The sequence below is a fragment of the Mastigoproctus giganteus genome, chromosome 5, assembly GCF_048544385.1.
Source record: "Mastigoproctus giganteus isolate SK-2022 chromosome 5, ASM4854438v1, whole genome shotgun sequence".
Classification (NCBI taxonomy): domain Eukaryota; kingdom Metazoa; phylum Arthropoda; class Arachnida; order Uropygi; family Thelyphonidae; genus Mastigoproctus; species Mastigoproctus giganteus.
In genome coordinates, this window is record NC_143579.1 from 185,716,394 (window position 1) to 185,736,551 (window position 20,158).

The 20,158-nt window shown below is 36.3% G+C and overlaps 1 protein-coding gene across 1 annotated transcript in view; it reads left to right on the plus strand.

Annotated features, from left to right (window-relative positions):
- Positions 1–20,158, plus strand: part of LOC150085927 (Na(+)/citrate cotransporter-like) — a 189,690-nt gene that overhangs the window by 152,306 nt on the left and 17,226 nt on the right. The window contains exon 11 of the mRNA XM_090373586.1: positions 15,416–15,581. Coding sequence (XP_090229712.1) covers positions 15,416–15,581 — 166 coding nt within the window. The remainder of the gene's footprint in view (positions 1–15,415; positions 15,582–20,158) is intronic.

Sequence of the window (20,158 nt, forward strand, 5' to 3'; positions counted from 1 at the left end):
TGTCATGCTGCAGCATCTCAATGAGAAAAACTTACAAATGCTGCTAGTCTTCTTTAACCGGATCTTCCTGGAAAATATCTATCCAACCTCTTGTCACCATGCTACAGTTTTGGCCTTTTTGAAACATGGAAAAGATCCCTCCAGTCGTAATAGTTACAGGCCAATCTCTCTGTCAAATTGCCTTGGTAAAATTCTTGAAAAAATCCACAGTCGACTTACCTGGATCATTGAAACTGAACATCTATTGAGTAATTGTCAACATGGCTTTCGCAAAAATAGGTCCTCCCTAGATCTGATGATCAAGGCCAAATCTGAAATTTGCAATGCTTTTGTGAAAAACGAACACCTTGTCATGGTCTCCATTGATATAGAGAAGGCATTTGATACAATCTGGCGGTATGGCATTCTCGGTGACCTATATAATCTTGGTCTACGAGGCAACCTGCCTATATTTATTAGGAATTTCCTCCAGAGCCGCTCTTTTCAGGTTTGGTACCAAAACTCCTTTCTTTCTACATTCTCGCAGGAAGAAGGAGTACCACAGGGGTTGGTATTGAGCGCAACTCTATTTGCCCTTAGAATTGATTCCATTACAAAAGAACTTCCAAATACTGTGGAAGCCAATTTTTATGTTGACGATCTCTCTATTTCTTGCCATTCTCAGAGCATGAGATCTATTGGAATGAGCAGAAGCCTGAAAAACAAGATGCAGGATATTTCAGAGACTGCTGGGAGTCATTGCGGTACAAGTAAACACATGGGTTGTGTTAGGGTAGCTAAGAATAGAAACAGATGTATGTATACTTGTGTGTACACCAATGCTAGGAGTTTAGTAAATAAATTTCATGAATTTGAGGTATTGCTCAAAACATCAAAGGCAGATATTGTTGGGATTTCAGAGACGTGGTGTCACACAGATATAAGGAATGCAGAACTGGAATTTGGGGAGTACAACGTCTACAGAAAGGATAGGAAGAGAGGAGGGGTTATGCTATTAGTTAAGAAACACATAAAATCCAAGGAAGTGAAGCCAGTCGACATCGCTGGACAGTGCAGTGTCGAGTCAGTTTGGTGTGACATAAGCATTGGGAGATCAAAATTTAGAGTAGGAGTGTGCTATAGGCCTAATGACTCTGATGAGTATAATAAGAAACTGTACAGAGAAATAGAGTGGGCCAGTAAATCAGAGAGTCTTATAATGGGGGATTTTAATTTCCCAGATATTGACTGGAATTTGGGGGCTGGTCACTCACACACTAGCAAGGCTTTTGTGGATTTATTGAATGATTGTTTTGTACTCAACATGTTCGGGAGGCAACTAGAGGGAGTAATACTCTTGATTTGATTATCAGTAGTGATTCTTCATGCATTAAGAATCTGCAGGTAAATGAACCACTAGGTGGCAGTGATCACAGTGTGCTGAAGTGGGATTTACTCAAAGAGGTAACTACCATTAGGAGTAAAGGGAAGGGTTATTGCTTTCGTAAAGGCGACTACGATGGACTGAGACAGTATTTAAATTCTATACAGTGGGACCAACTGATGATGTTACCAACAGCAAATCAAAATGGGAAGCATTCAAAGAACTTATCTTGGAAGCTACTAGGCTTTACATACCAACTAAGAAATATTGTTCAAGGTTTAGGCCTAAATGGATGTCAGATGAACTAATGAGACATATGGCAGAGAAGAACAATGCATGGGATACATACAAATTAACATGTGACACAAAGCCTATGATATATACAAGTTGATCTGTAACCAAGTTACAAAGGAGGTTAGGCAGGCGAAGGCAGATTACGAGAAATCTTTGGCAAGGGATGCAAAGAAAAACAGCAAAGAGTTCTTTACTTATGGCCGACCGGGCTAGCCGAGTGGGTAAAGTACCTGCCCGGCAACCCAAAGGTCGCGGGTTCGATTCCCGCCTCGGGCTTGGATCAAAGTACTGCAAAAACCTTGGGAGGTGCAATATGGCCACAGCAGCCGATGCGCCAACAACTACCAAATCAAATCAAATCAAATCTTTACTTATGTAAACTCTAGAAGGAAGGGTATGAATCAGATTGGTCCACTTGATATCGATGGGTCAACTGTTGATGATCCTGCTCAGGTAGCTAACAAACTAAATGAATATTTTGCATCGACATTCACACATGAGGAGTTATTCAGCGAGGGGAATGCCAGAGGTGTATTCAACTCTGGCAGTAAGCTAGAGAATCTTGTAATAACTGAGAGTAAAATGGAGGAGAAATTGTTGAAGATAAACACAAGAAAGGCACCTGGGGTGGATAGGATCTATCCAGTTATGTTAAAGGAGGCAGCAAAGCAAGTAAGCAAACCCTTAGCCATAATTATGAGAGCTTCCTTGGACTCAGTGGAGGTACCCACAGACTGGAAATGTGCAAATGTGACCCTAATTCACAAAGGAAGATCAAAGGCTGACACAAGTAATTATAGACCTGTGAGTTTAATTTCTGTTCCAGGAAAATTAATGGAGGCACTTGTTAAAAAAGCACTGCAGGATCATCTAGACAAGACTTCAGTTATAGCTCAGACACAGCATGGTTTTGTTAAGGGGAAGTCTTGCCTGACCAATTTGATTGGATACTATGATGCAGTCACAAAAGAACTGGATGTAGGGAATAACATTGATATTATATACTTGGATCTTAGAAAGGCTTTTGATACTGTTGCACATGGAAGACTGCTGCACAAATGGGAGCAGTGTGGCACTGGAGGCAAATTGCTGCTATGGATAAAGGGATGGTTGAGGGGGAGAAGACAGAGAGTGGTAATCAATGGACACTGCTCAGTGTGGACTAATGTTATTAGTGGAGTCCCTCAGGGTTCAGTGTTGGGTCCATTATTGTTTTCTGTATTTATAAATGATATTGATGATGGTATATCAAGCTTAATGTCCAAGTTTGCAGACAAAACGAAGGTTGGCAGGGTTGTCAAATACACTACTGACACTATGCTGCTGCAACAGGATCTGGAAAGGTTGAGTAGGCTGAGAGGTGGCAAATGAAGTTTAACATTGACAAATGTAAAGTACCACATATGGGAAACAGCAACCCTAGAGCAACGAATCAACTCTGTGGTACTACACTGACAGTGGTAGAGAATGAAAGGGACCTGGGGGCGGTTGTGCAGGCAGATATGAAGTTCTCTGAGCAGTGCAGACGGGCTGCAAGAGTAGCTCATGGTGTCTTGTCAATGATATACAGTAATTTTTCTAGCAGTGATAAGGAGGTGATTATTCCCTTGTATAAGGCAATGGTCAGGCCACACCTAGAGTACTGTATACAGTACTCTAGGTGCCTGGAGGCCTCATTTCAAGAAGGATGTAGAGCTGCTGAAATGAGAAGGGCAACAAGATTAGTGAGTGGAACAAAGGGGTGCTCTTACGAAGAAAGGCTTAAGTTTTGCAAATTACAGTGTCTGGAGACTAGGCACCAGCGAGGTGATCTGATAGAGGTGTATAAAGCCTTGAATGGTTTGAGCATGCTCAATGCTGATGGGATTCTTCCTCTTGCTCAGAATAATCACCTGAGAGGGCATAAATTCAAATTGAGGAAAGACAGATGTAGGATAGATGTGCGGAAATTTGCCTTTAGCCAGCGGGTGGTTGGTTGGTGGAACAGACTTCCATCCCTTGTCGTGGAAGTTGATAGCCTAAATAAGTTTAAGGCTCAGCTGGACAGGTATTTCGAACGAACAGAGGGGTGAAGTGGAAGTGGTTTTTTTTTTTGGCTGATGCTGCATAAGCTTGCTTTCTTGCATCAAATGCCTCTACTAATGCTAATGCTATTGAACAGTAATTGCAGATGTCCCTCAATTAAGTACAAAAATGGGCTGAGTTCCATGAATATCATCTTTCCCATCAGAAAACTGTTGTGATCCAGTTTTGCAATCAATGTAAATTACATATAGACCCTGAACTTCGGATATCAAATTCCACCATCCCGATTGTCAACAATACTAGATTCTTGGAGTTGATATTGGACAGCAAATTAAACTTCTTTGAGCACATTAAAGTAATATGTACTACCTGTCTGAAAAAGCTGAACATGCTAAGAGCTCTATCTGCCCTGTCTTGGGGAGCAGATCATACAACTTTGCTGCTCTTATAGAGAGCACTGATTAGACCCCGTTTGGATTATGGTGCCCCAGTTTATGATTCTGCCCAAAAGAGTGTATTGCGCTGGCTCGATCCTGTACAACGCAATGCGCTGTAGATTGCTCTTGGTGCTTATAGGACATCTCCAACTTATAGTCTATATATTGAAGCCCATGAGCCCCACCTGTACCTCCCCAGAAAAATGTTACTACTTAAATATGCAGCCAGAATACAAAACTGTTCTCCGCACCCCATTCAGCCATATCTCTTTAATCCACCATTTCACAATCTCTATAGAAATAAATCAAATGAAATATGACCTGCAGGCCTACGGCTCCTTGAAATATCACAAAATTGGAATGTTCCTCTCCACAGTAGGCAGCAGATAAAGAATTATTCTCACCCACCATGGACTCCCTTTCCTTAACCAACCTGTGATAATTATTTTCTCCGATGGGGAAAGAATCGTCTACCAACTCTGAATGTGCAACAACTCCATGCTAGCCATATTCAAAACTATTTTGACTTCTTACTGATATATACTGATGGTACCAAATCTCATTCAACTGGTGGAGCAGCAGCAGTGTTTCCCTCTGCTATCATATCAGCTTCTCTTCCACCTGAGTACAGCAGCTTTTCAGCAGAATTATATGCAATACAATTAGCTCTAGAAAATTTGACTCTTCACCCATCTGCAAAATATTTAGTTTACACCGACTCTCTCAGCTCAATTAGAGCAATGCAGAATCCCTCTCATAAGGATCACCCTGTTTTAAATCAAATCAGAAATTTGATGTTGAAAATTGAAGATCGTCAGCAACAAGTGAACTTTTGATGGATTCCAGCACATTCAGTCATTAAAGGGAATGAGCTGGCTGATATTTCTGCTAAAAATCCATCAACCTTAGACTTAACCTCTGTCTTTATTCCAGTTTCTGATTATAATATTATAATTCAAACAGTATACCATGCATAGCGGACAGAGCTATGACATAAACAAACAAATAATAAACTTTTCCAGTTGAAACAGTACCCAAAATTTTGGCACTCGTGCATGCAGACAGTTCGGCGAGAAGAAATGGTACTCGCAAGGATTAGAATAGGACATGCTCATCTGACTCACCTCCATCTACTCACAGGCGATGATCCTCCTCAGTGTTCACACTGCTCTGAGCATCTAACAGTCAAACATATTTTGATTGACTGTCCAAATTATCAGCAACATCGAACTTCAATATTTCATTCTCTGGCTAATCTCCGAGAACGAATAACATTAAATGATATCATTGGTGAAAATGCAAATATTAATGAACTTTTCTGTTATTTGAAACAAATAGGAATGTATGAATGACTATGATTAGTTTTTGACATGAAATGAGATTGAACTGTCTTCATATTAATTTATTTTATTTTTTTTCAACATTCCTATGAATAGGTGCAATATAGCCACAGCAGCTTGTGTGCCATTAAACACCTATACCACACACATACCCTAATTGAATGCATGTTACACCATTCTAATAGTTTCCGAAAAGAATCAGTGAAGGCATTCAAAGAGGTGACATTCAGCTTGGTGGTTACATTTTTCTTTATGTCCTCAACATCCTGAAATCTCTTTCCTTTGAAGACAGTTTTCATATTGGAAAAGAGGATGTCCACTAGTGCTAGATCAGGAGAGTAGGGTGGATGGTTGATCTGTACAGTGCCATGTTTTATCAGAAATATCTTCACAACAAGTGTAGAATGGGCAGAAGCAGTTGTCCAACAAGAACCCAGCTGCCTTTCTCTCAAAATTACAGCCTCACCAGAGAATACATAAAATTCCTTGTGAAGCACATTCTGCCAAAAAACACAATCAGCATCATCTTGATCTTGCACTTCTGTAAACAACAGTTTTTGTGCCTTGGTGATGATATTGAAGTCCACTTTATGTTTTGATGCATTGTCTCAGAGTCATACTGAAACACCCAACACCATCTCCAGTGACAATATAGTCAAGGAAATTGGTATTGTTTTTATAAGTCTGAATGAAGTTTTACCTATACACAATATTTTATAATCCTGTCTTTATTAGTATTTAGTTTATAAATGAAAAACTACAAGCAGTAAAAGTAGTATAAATGAAAACACATGCTCTTAAACAATTTTCTTTTTCCCTTTCAGAGAAATCAAAGATGCCACACCCTCTTTAGGAATTTGTTTGTTCCTCTTTCTAATGCCAGCAAAACCAACCCTTTCTGGACAAAGCCCACCATTACTGGACTGGAAGACAGCTCAGAGAAAGATTCAGTGGGGAGTTTTGATTCTTCTGGGCAGTGGATTTTCAGTGGCTGAAGCATCTAAAGTATGTCATGTGGATTTATTATTGGTTCAATAAACTTATTGAAATATGGGGATCATGTATTTCTGATGATGCATTTGGGCTCTGGTTGTGTTGTCAGGACTGTTTCTGACATCATATAAGGTTCACAGACAATATACATGGTGTTTAAAAAAAAAAATTCTGGGACGTATTCTAAAGTCCAAAATAAGAGAAAAAGTTGTATAAATGTGTATCCAATTCTGAATGGTTTTAGAGGTTGTGGCTGTTTCAGTTTTAAGAAATGGTTTTGAAGTTTTGAATGGTAAACAAAAAAAAAAAAAAAGCAATAAATAAGAATAAGCAAACTTTAACTAATAAATATCTATTTATACTAAGTATATATCTACTTATTCTTCTTATTAACCTACTTGGACAAATTCCACCAGCTCCTCATATGTGATTTCCTTTCAATGGTAATTCTTTACTAACAGTCCACCTTCCATTATCATAAAATCATTCAACTCTCAGTTTGTATTACTAGGCCACTGATATCTTCAAAGTTTAAAAATTTCCTCACATATTAATGTACAAGCAAAATTTATTCATTTACTAATTTAATTAATTTTCTTATTTATTTTTATTTAAATCCATGTATTCATTTATTTACTCAGCTTATCAGCACCACTTCAATATCACCAATACTGTTACTGCAAATATCAAGTATTAGCAGTGGCAACTGTTGCAAGAAAGCAAGCTTATAAAAAATCAGCCAGAAAAACTTTCCACATCTCCCATCTATCCCCTCCAATAACTTGTATAACCCTTTCTCGAATTTAATTTTAATCAAACTTCACAAACCTCCACAACAGATAAAAGTTTGTTCCAACAATCAACCACCCACTGGCTGAAGGCAAACTGCACATCTATCTTGCAACCATCCTTCCTCAATTTGAATTTATGCCCCTCTTAGTTAAGAAACACATAAAATCCAAGGAAGTGCATCCAGTTGACATAGATGGACAGTACAACGTTGAGTCAGTTTGGTGTGACATAAGCACAGGGAAAGCAAAATTGAGAGTAGGAGTGTGTTATAGGCCTAATGACTGCAATGAGTATACCAAACAACTATACAGAGAAATAGAGTGGACCAATAAATCAAAATATCTTATAATGGAGGATTTTGAATTTACAGATATTGACTGAAATTTATGGGTTGGTCATTTATACACTAGCAAGACTTTTGTAGATTTCTTGGATGGCATGTTTTCTACCTCAGCATGTTAGAGAGGCAACAAGAGGAAGCAGTCTTCTTTATTTGGTTATCAGCAGTGATTCTACATTGATTGAGAATCTGCAGCTAAAAAACCCACTGGGTAGCAGTGATCACAGTGTACTAATGTGGAATTTAATTAGAGACAACTGCTGTCGAGGGTAAAGGGAAAGGCTTCAGCTTTCATAAGAGTGACTACAGTAGTCTCAGACAGTTTTTAAATTCTATGCAGTGGGACTGATGATATTACCAACAGAAAATTCTAAATAGGAAGCATTCAGGATAGTAATCATAGAAGCTACTAGGCTTTTGATACCAAGGAAGAAATACTGTTCAAATGACCTAAATTGATGCCAGATGAACTATTGAGATACATGGCAGAGAAGAAAAGTGCATGGGATGCATATAAATTATCAGGTGATACAGAAGCCTATGGTAGACAGAAATTAATCTGTAATCAAGTCATAAAGGAAGATAGGCAAGCTAAGATAGATTCTGAAAAGTCTCTGGCAAAGAATGTAAAGAAATGCAAAGAATGTAAAGAAAAGCAAAGATTTCTATGCTTATATTAACAATAGAAGGAAGGGATTGAATCACATTGGGTCACTTGATGTCAAAGGGATAACCATTGATAACCCTGCTTGGGTTGCTGACAAATTGAATAGGTGTTTGCATCTATATTTACACATGGAGAATTATTTAGGGGAAGGAATGTAAGAAATCTATCAAACTTTAACAGCAAGGTAAATGACTTTGGTAACTGAAAGGAAAGTAGAAGACAAATTCTTGTAGCTGAACATAAAAAAGGCACCTGGGGTGAATGTGATTTATCCATTCATATTAAGGGAGACAGAAAAGGAGGTAAGCAAACCCTTAACCATAATTATGAGAGAATCCTTGGATTCAGGGGAGGTCCATATGGAATGTATCCCCAATTCATAAAGAGTGATTAAACGGTGACATGAATAATTACATAGCTTTATTTCTGTTCCAGGGAAATTAATGGCACCACTGATTAAAGTAATGCAGGACCATCTAGACAGGATTGTAGTTATACTACAGTCACAGCATGGATTCGTCAAGGGGCAATCTTATCTAACCAATCTGATAGGTTACTATGATGCAGTGACCAAGGAACTGTATGCAAAAAAAATAATTTTGATATCATATACTTGGATTTCAGAAAGGATTTTTACACTGTAGCATATAAAAGACTGATGTATAAACTGGAGCAGTGTGGTATTAAGGGCAAGTTACTGCTATGGATAAAGGGATGGTTAAATGTAAGGTAAGAAGACAGAGAGTGATTATTAATGGGCACTGCTCTTCATAGACTAATGTTATTAGTGGAGTCTGCCATGGTTCAGAGCTGTTTTCAGTATTTATTAATGATATTGATAAAGGTATATCAGGCTTAATATTTAAGTTTGCAAATGATACAAAGGTTAGCAGAGTGGTTTACTACAGTAATCAGGGTGAGCTACTGCAACAAAATCTAGGAAAATTGGGTTGATGCGCTGAGAAATGATACTTGAAGTTTAACACTGACAAATGGAAGGTGCTGAATACGGGTAGCAGTAATCCCAGAGTAACTTATCGACTGAGTGGTACTACACTCAGTGTAGGGAAAATGAAAAAGGGGTTAATTGTGCAGTCAAATATGAAATTTTCTGAGCAGTGCAGATATGTGCCAGCAGAGCTCATACTGTTTTGTCACTGATATACAAAAACTTTGCTAGTAGGGATAAGAAAGTGATTATCTCTTGGTACAAGGCCATCGTTAGGCTGCATCTTGAATATTGTATACATGTATGGAGGCATCACTTTAGAAAGAATGTAGATCTGCTGGAATGAGTGCAGTGAAGGGTAATCAGATTGGTGAAGGGAACAAAGGGTGCTCTTATCTAGACAGTCTTCAGTTCTGCAAATTGTAACATCTGCAGAGTGATCTGATTGAGATGTTTAAGGCCTTGAATGGATTGGATAAGCTGAATGTGAATGGCATTCTTCCTCTTGCTGAAAAGTAAACCCATATATATTCATAGAGAAGTAAACTCATATATGTTCATATATGGGTTTACTTCTCTGTTAGCTTCATACATGTAATGTTCAATGATAGTTCAATGAAAATTTGGGGATTGAGAGGTGCCAGATTTTTTAAATTTTCTGGGTTTTAGATAGGTTTCCATACTTGTCGAGCAGTTTTAAAGATAATATTTCAATAATATCACACATAAACTGAACTTAGTTATATCTGTAAACATTTATGACTATCTTTTCCTTTCATCTTTTTTTTTGCAGCCGCCAGGATTTAAACTGCATGGATAATAGAATGGTCTGAATTCTCAGAGCAGATTGAACTTGCCTTATTATTATTAGTATTATTATTGGCTATATGGTGCAAGGAAGCCTGAAGCTTATGCTGCACCAGCCAAAAAAAAAAAAAAAAATTCCCCGAGTTACCCTGAGAGAGAGAGAGAGAGAGAGACACACACAAAAGTAGAAAGTAGAAGGGAATCAACAAGAAAGAGAAGAATGATGATATCTAGCTCAGGACCCTGAGTGTGCCAAGTCCATACTCACCAGATGTGAACCCCTGGAGTTAGCTATATTATACCTTTAAAAATTGATTTTGCCATATGGCAGCTCACTTGGAACAACTTCTCAACCGTTTTGTCTGAGTATTATCACTAGAGATCACCTGCTATCTGATATGGGACCATTTAATGCTGAAACAAGCTATTGTAGCATTTTCATCTTTCAAACGAATGGCTGATTAATCTTACATGGTTATCTGTTTAAAAGTAATGCAATACTAGGGCAACTCGTTAAAAAGGTAAGTTTGTTCTGCTGTGAGAATTAAGTACATTACATATAGTTTAAATTACATGTAGTTTAAATCATGTGGGCCACAAAATCAGAGTAAAGAATAAGATAATCCTGCAAGAATCTTATAAAGAAAGAAATATCATCCTTTTTTGCATGAATTCTCAAAAGACAAATGCAGTTGTTGATATGAATGCTAGATTTCTTACTTAATATTTCTGGATTGTAAAGTATGTATGTGTGTGTGTTTTTTTTTTTTTTTTTTTTGGTAGTTGTTGGTGCATCAGCTTCTGTGGAGTGAGTGAGTGAGTCTGTCTTTTCTCAGTTCAAATCCCATTGGAGACTGGATTAATTTTTAATGGCCTATTCGATCAAGGTTATAGTTAGCTGATCTCAGGCAGAGTGAGTAGGACTTTCTACCATGGGTCATGCTGGGTTTTTAAGTCCACACTACATGCAGACACAAGTTTATATAGTATAGGCTTATGAATACATACTCAAACAATATACTGGTGCAGTATAGCACAACATTATGATATGCCATAAAACAAATGGAGTGTTTTAGTGTGTATGGTTACTATAACATTGAAAAATGTGACAGATGGACATGGTGAGCCTGTAAAGAATGCCCAGTGAGGATGGCTACCTCTACAGTAATCTATTTTATCATTACCAGTTTATCAGCAAAAACTATTAAATACTATTTAATAGTTCATATTTCTTAACCTTCCATAATAGATACAGTGAAACCTCAATATAATGCAGCTCGTTGTACCGTGGTTTTGGGTATACCGCAGTTATGATCATGTCCCCTAAAACAAATTATGAAAAAAAGTAAGTGTGTTTAAAGAACTAGCAATTTTCATTGGAAACTGGAAAAGTGATGAATACTGTACATACTTGTATCTACTGTACATCCTACTGCCGTATTTCTAAAAGAGGGAAATTAGCTAAAAATTGGCTGTATATTCATTTTGATATATTTCATATTTAGTTGCAGAGTAATTTTTGTAAACAACAGGACTCATGAGAGACAATTACTGTAGACACTCAGTTTCTCCCCATAGTTAGAGATGCAATAAAAGAGTATATCAGTGAAATGCTAATTTAAAGCAGCTACTTCTGTAGGGGAATATGGCTATAGTTTATCAAGTGCGTTACATTAATTAAAGTAAATTTTTGTAAACAACAGCACATGACATCCTTTCTTCGACTAGAAGTTACACTTAGGATAGCAAAAACTGCTAAGGGCTAAACTAGACAAAAATATACATGAACTGACAAGTGATTTATGGAGAAATAACGTGACTTCACTTTGGCACTATGATAGGCCGGACAGTTTGGTTTTGATTTTGTTTTCTCAAAACAGGGCAAATTCTAGGGCATCAGAAATAAATATATGGCAAAAATTAGTAAATCAGTAGGATTGAAGTCATGGCCACCAAAAGAAAAATTATACACTTGAAGAAAAGTTAAAGATTATTGAAAGAGTTAAGAGTGGCGAAACAATATGCAGTATATTTCACAAGTATAAAATTCCAAAAGGAATGATCTACGGTTAGATGAAAGAGGAATTAAAATTGTGTTCATTCTTAGACTCCGTAGAAGATGAAATAGGCCTCCAAGAAAAGAAAAAACTATACTTTGTGAAAACAGATGTGGACCAATGCTTATACAAGTGGTTTCTACAGAAACATAGTGAAGAAGTACTGATAAATGGGGTAATTTTGAAAGTACAAGCACTTAAATTTCATAAGCTGCTCTGTGGAGATGATGACACATTTAAAGCTTCTGAAGAGTGGGTTTGGAGGTAGAAGTCATTGGATATTCCAGGTTGTGTAGGCAAATCAGCCTACACAGCGAATCATTTGTTGACATTACTGTAGCAGAAGCATTTCCTGAATTTCTGCGTAATGTGATTCAAGATGATCAATTCACATATGAACAGTTGTACAACTGTGACAAAACAACGCTGTACTATAAACTTCTCCCCAACAAGTCGCTGGATATTAAAAAGGTGCCCAACAAAGCAGACATGAAAACTACAAAGAAAGAATTACTGTTTTACTATGCACAAACAAGACTGGAAATCACAAGCTAAAGTCATTGTGCATCAGTAAAAGGAAAAGTCCCCAGTGTTTTAAGCATGTTAGTGTGAAGTCTCTACCTGTGGTTTATAAAATTAGCTCCAATGCTTGGATGACGAGTGATATTTTTATTTGTACCATCAATGAGATGCCACTTGCTTTCCAAAAAATTTGCCCAGCTCATCGCTTGGCTGATGTCCTGAAATCGAAAGATTGTGAAAGGAACACAACTGCACTAATTCAACCCATAGATCAGGGCATTACAGCAGGCCCCCGTTATAATGCGGTTCGCTTTACGTTGATTCGCTATAACACTGTTCTTATATTATAACTCGTATCTGATTATAACGCTATCACAGATCACTATAACGCTCTTTTACAGATTGCATTTTTGGCATATTTATTGAAATCGTTTCATTTGATGGAGTCAATAGCTTGAAAATGAATAGCAAAACAGCATTAAAACGTTTCCCGTGCCGACTTGAGAAATTTTCCCACGCTCAGTGAAATTTTCTCGCTCACTAATTTTAATTGCAGTACAGTGACTTTTTACGTAGTTCCGAGATCAACATTTTAAAAAATGATCAAGTATATTGCTTGTAATATTTGTGTTATATGCATTTATCCGAAGTCTAGTCATCACTTTGTATCGTATTAGACATCGTGCGAAACAGACAGTTTACTTGAACATTGTATCATAATTAATGCAACCAACGCAGTTACATTTTCGAAGAGTTAATAATGGCCGATAAGAATGAAAAAGCAACGTCTGAGCGCAGTATGAAGACTATAAATGTAAGAAAAAGACTGAATTTGAAAATTAAATTAGACGTTTTGAAGCGAATCGATTCTGATCAAAGACAAGCGGATGTGTTCCATAATTTAGGACTTGCAAGTTTAACTGTAAGAACAATTATAAAAAAAAATAAAGAATTAATTTTAGCAGCGGGAAAGATAGCTGTTCCACTACAAGCAACTAGGGCTAGGCTGGCTATTAGGATTGAAATGGAAAGACTTTAACTAATTTTATTGAAGATAATATCCAATGCAGAATTCAGTTAAGTTAAATATTATTAAAAAAAGAGAGAGAGAGAGAGAGAGAGATTAGCCAATATGATGATCTGAAGAAAACTCACCTAAAAAAAAAAAAAAAAATGTGGAACCATTTAAAACTAGTAAGGGCTGGTTGAATAGATTTAAAATCCAGGGAGAAGCCACAGTTGCAGATTAAGGAGCCGAAACTTTCAAAAAAGAACTTGTTAAAATTATTGAAGAGGGGCATTATGTGTTATACTTCTCAACAAGTTTTTACCTTAGATGAAGCAGGACTTTTGTGGAAATGAATGCCTAAAAGAAGTTTCATATTAAAAGAAGTAAAAAACATGCCAGGTAAAGAAGAAAAAAACATGCCAGGTTTCAAAGTGGCGAAGGATTGGTTGACTTTATTGTTGGGTGGTAACACTGCGGGGGATTTAAAATTAATATCCCTTTTAGTTTATTTGGAAGAGGGCCAAAGTTCAACCCAAAATCGACACATTTTTCATGATTAAATTCATCAATTAAATTAAATCAATTTAGATCAATTAAATTCATGATTTTAATTGGAATTTTAAGTTTAATTTTGATATGTAAGTAGTTACCACATAATTATATATGTGTGTAATGCAGAATATTTTATGTACAAATATTTGAATATTAAATATTTTGACCGACATTTGTGCATATTTTCACTACCGTTTATTATTGATTAGAAAATATCCTATGGCACCGACCGCAACTCACAAATACATATGTTACCTTTTGGGAATGCGGCGCTCGTGCAGATTCACTTAGCGCTCTGTTTTTACAGAACGAATTATCAGCGTTAAGTGGGGGTCACCTGTATTTGAGCCTTCAAAGCCTAATATCAAAGTGAGGTACTTGCTCATGTTGTGAACTCAGAAATTCAAGTTCTAGAATTTCTGAAAACATTAACACTGAAAGATGTTGCATATAATATTGGATTAGCATGGGAGAAAGTAAGCTCAACAACAATTGAAAACTGCTGAAAGAAATTTATTGGAAAAGACGAAATCATTAACAATAACTTTGAATTAGCAGCATTTTCAGAACAAGAAGTTAAGGCTGCTTGTAACATACTTGGTGGCAGTCTTGCAAATTACCTGGCTTCTTGGATTGAGGTGGACATAGAAGCTTCAGTTGTGCATTACTTGAGCAAGGAAGAAATTGCAGCCACTGTGAACAACAAAACATTAGTGGGAAGCCTATTGACAAACAGAAGGCCAGTGGCATGGGGGGGGTGACTCAGAAGATAATGTGGATGAATCATGTAAGGAAAAAGCACCAGAAATTAAGTGCTTGAAAACATTAATGAGGTGATGGCATGGTTAGAATGTCAGAGTGATAGTGAATGTCTTCATTTATTGCATCTGATCCTGTTAAGAATTGTGTACTGAAAAAACATTGTCATCAGTTCTGTATACTCACAAAACATTAGTAAACAAAGTATTTATTTTGTAAGTAAAGTGTATTTATGTTAAAAAAACTGCGGAAAAAATTGGTAAATTATTATTATTTTTTTTTTGGCTATAATGCACTTTGCTAATAACATGGGTATTAAAGCTGTCGCCTGACACCCATGTTATATTAAGGTTGCACTGTATGTAGAATCCTTTTGTTATTATAACTGTACATATGAGAAAATATATCCTCCTTGTTTTGGAATATGATAGATAACTTTTGTAAGAAATACAATACAAAATACAGATGATATAATAATTGCTGTTTTTCTTATTTTATTCTCTTTACAGAAATCAGGACTGTCTGAATGGCTAGGTGGACAGCTTTCTTACCTGAATATGCTTTCACCTAGTGCTATTGTTACAATTCTCTGCCTTACCTCCTCCCTTATGACAGAAGTTGTAAGTAATATGTCAATGGCAACCATTGTACTGCCAGTTGTGGCACAGATGGCAAGTATCACATACATTCCTTAAAATGTAGATTTTTTTTTTATATAAAAAAATTAAAGGTGTTTGTTAATTACTTCAGCGAATTTGGGGGGGGGGGGGGAACAGGTTCAAAACAGTTAGAGATATTTGTAATTTTTTTCTAAATTGGTCAGAAACATTTCCACCTTCTATGGTGCTCCATAGCCAGGTGGGAAGGAGCAGCAGTGCGTAGCACATGCTTCTTGATTAGACTGGGGTTCGAGCCTGTCACCACCAAATACGGAGGATGTGGAAAGGTCAGGGAATGACTACTGCATATCCTTGAGAAATATGGCCTTAGTTGCTAATGCTCCTAAAAACCAAATAACAATAACCTTCTGTGGTGCTATGATATAACATAATGGATTTACAATCTTGTCTTTCTGCCTCAGAGAATATGAATCCAGTGCCTGCACTTCATTTTTAGCTAGTCATTTTCTTCCCCTACTCCTTATAAATCTAAAAAAGCAAGAAGTACTCTCAGTTAATTCCATTTTGTTTGGAATTTGAATATAATCTTTCTGAGATATCCTTTCTTATTAGGATTACATGCTGTTCATATATTATTAAATAGTATAAATTTACTTATTTCCATTCTTAGAATTCCCCACATGTGTGGTATGCTACGACACGCTTTAACCCTCCATTACTCATACACACAAACAAATATGCATGTGTGATGTCTACGAGACACCTTTGTTGTTTCGATTATAAAAAATTAATTTTATTTTTTGATAGATTTAAAACACAGTGTTCTATTAATTATTATTTGCTAAACTCAATTTCAAAATATGGAATATGAATTAAAGAGAGAAACTAGTAATAACAAAGTTTTTTTTTTTTTTTTTTCATATTTTTAAGAATTTAAGGTCATTTTTCCCCTGAACTGAAATAGCTACTTGCATGGCATCTTGACAGATGCAAAGTGAACATATGTATTTTTCTCAGTTGTTCACATTTAGCCCAGTGAAACTAAACCTCTATGACAAGATTAGACAGCTCTCACTGGCATCTCACAGATGCCACATAGGAATAGGATTGCCTGCAGGAAAGATAGATGCTTTTGCTCATCTGACATCTCTTAAACCACAAACAAAAATTTAATTTCTTATAATTCATAGTATATCAAAATGAAAACAGAAAATACATTATAACAAGTATATACAATTAAAAAAAAAAAAAAAAAAAAAAGCAGAAATTTTAAAAAGTGTGGCATCTATTAGATGCCATGTCAGCAGCATGAGGTTAATGACTCGGACTACCGAAATCAAATTTTGTTAAATTTCATCTGAAAGAAGTCTGCTTGACATAAGCATAGATTAGACACTAATATAGTGTTATATTCCTTAAGAAATTGATTAAAAAAAAAAAAAAAAATTATGAAATGAAGCAGCAGTTATGGATCATTAAAAAGTCAGTTCCACTGGAGAGAATATTGTTTTTCATAACTTGCTATTGTCCATGTGGAGATAAAAACCCATCCCAAGGCAAAATATGAGGGATTATCAAAAAGTTCGTACCCTGACCTAGATAAAACATCAGTAGGAAGATGCCATTTTTAATATAAGTTGTCTATATATTCAATAACTAACTTGTGAAATTTCATTCCCGTAGGTGATCGTACACTAGAGGTGGAGCCCGGAATCTGATGAAATACGCTATGGTTGACAAAGTGGAACAGTGGAGCAAAGTATCAAGCAGTAATCAAGTTCCCACATTTGCATGGCAAGGAAGCTCAGGAAATTGATGAAGAAATGAAAGCTGTGTATGAGCAGAATTGTCCATCCTATGACACTGTAAAAAAGTGGAAATGGGAGTTCCAGTGCGGTCACACTTAGTGTCTTTGACAAGCCAAGAGAAGGAAGGCCATCAACATGCAGAGACAGTTGCAAAGGTTGAGCAGCTGGTGCTGAGTGACACACTTGTGACAATTCATTTCATTGTGAATGCAGTGGGAATTAGTTATGGGTCTGCCCACAGCATTTTACATGGCCATCTGCATATGTCTAAGGTCTCTGCATGTTGGGTTCCAAGATTGCTGACACCTTTGCAGAAGCAATGTCGAATGCAATGTTCTCACCAACTGTTGAATTTGTGTAATGCAGATGTTGTGAACTTTTTGATTGGTTGGTGACAAATGGTGAATGCTGGGTGTACCAGTATGATCCAGAGTTGCTTTGATTCATCACAGGAAGTCACCAATGAAGTGGAATCGTGGTTTCAGGAAAAAAGTGAAGACTTCTATGATCAAGGCAGTAAACAACTAATCCATAGATGGGAGAAATGTGTTACTATACATGGAGAGTACATAGAAAAGGATTAAAGTTCCTGTTAAGTTTCACCTTTCTAGGGCTATTATTTCTAGGTAAGGGTACAAACTTTTTGATACCCTCCTCATATATATATTTCATATAAAAAAAAAATATATATATATACATGTATCCTATCCTATTGTATTCTTCAGTACCTCTCAATTAATTTTTAAAAGATGGAGCAGTAACAATAAATTCCAATTAAGTTCAGTGACTGTATCAGAATACCCCTTTGGGGTGGTTTCATGCCCCACCCAAATACTCATGGAATATTTTGTGGACAGGCTTAGCTAAACTTTCTATAGCACAATGCAGTAGACTATTTGTAGTAGCTGCACTCACTGCTGATATTTTTCTGTTCTTGAAAGGTGCTAAAAATTTTCTGTATAGAGAAGAGAATTTTTAGTGCCTTTAGAATTTTAATTTTTTATGTTACAAAATTATCATAATTATAGCACTGCTTATTGCTGCAAATAATAGTAATAGACTCTGGTTTTATTTTATTACTGTATTTAAGCAGTATAAGTTTTTAGTCACCACACTCTTATAATGTTTCCATGAAAAAGACAAAAAAAAATTCTAATTTTTAGAATTAAAACTTATATTATACTAACCCACAACTTATATTATACTAACATGTTAATTTAATTTATTAATGGAAAAATGATGTAAGGAAGCAAGCCTATACAGCATAAGCCAAAAGAAAAAAAAAAAAAATTTTTTTTTACTCATTTCTTTTGCCTGTTCCTTCTAATAATTTGTCTAATCCTTCTTTAAATTTATCCAAACTTCCTACATCCACAACTAAATGAAAGTTTATTTCAACAATCAGATACTTGCTGGCAAAGACAAATTTCTGTACATCTATTCTGTAATCAACCTTTTTCAATTTAAATTCATGCTCCCAGTGTGTGCATCATCTGAGAAAAGATGACAGTGGCATTTGGTTATCCAACCCTTTTAATGCTGCACAGGTCACACAAAAATGCAAAATTACTCTGCGTCCATGAAAACTTTGATAAATCAACAAAAAAAAATTCAAAATTGTTTGATTTTTTTGATGCCACCTATAATGTCAATCTTTTATGAACAGAACTGAAAAATCCATGTCTATGATAAAAACATATATTTTTAAGTAATTTTTGGAAATTAAAATCCACTTTAGACCTGTAAGAGATGAATGCAAATTTAAAGTCTCACCCTTTAACCTATACTTTGATTTGAGGAACTTGCATCACTAACAGCAGCCCTCATTGCATGAAATGTGGTATGTGCTTAAACAGTTTGATTCCAGATGATGCTGTTTGTTTGTTTTTTAGGAGCATTAGCAACTAAGGCCATATTGCTCCTGGGATATGCGGTAGTCATTCCCTGACCTTTCCGCATCCTCCGTATTTGGTGGTCACGGGCTCGAACCCCGGTCTAATCAAGAAGCGTGTGCTACACACTGCTGCTCCTGCCCACCTGGCTACAGAGGTGCCTTCAGATGATGCATCAACGTTACAAAGCCAGAGGGCATTTCCGATTGCAAATTACTATTAATATCTCTTCATGACATATATCAATCAACATGTGCATATAATTAGGTTAACTTAAATCATGAATTTTTAATAACTGTATGAAATTAATAGACTTTTCTAAAATTTTCTGCAACCAATTCAAAGAAACTCTTTTAAACAACAGATATTAGTATTAGGAGTTTCAGCTGTGTGGACAGAGTAGATGAAGCAAATTTCCATAAGTTGCACAAAGTCAATTCGACCCCAGCAATAAATACAAGCTTAAAGTTCAATTTCCATATGAATGTCTAGTATGCTGCAATTTACAGAACTCGAGTCTTTTTTGATAAAACCCTTTTGTGTTTCCCAGCTAATCTTGTTGCTCTTCTCTGTACCCTTTCCAACTGGTCCACATTTTAGCTAAAATAGAGTTTGCACACCTGTATGCATTATTCAAGATGTGGCCTGATCACTGCTTTACGTAATGGAATAATCACTACTTTATCCTTCCCAGCAAAGTTCTTATATACAGGGTTATTCATAATGAAGTCCGGGGTTTCAGTACAGGAATTGTTTGAAACCCCAGACTTCATTTTGAATAACCCTGTATATCATTGAAAGAACTCCATAAACTGTCCTAGCAGTCTGGATGCACTTGTCATAAAGCCTTGTTAGACTGTGCAGTTATCCTTAGGTTTCGTTTTTTACTGCCTTAAATTTAGTACTACTCAAATGGTACATTATCTCCTAGA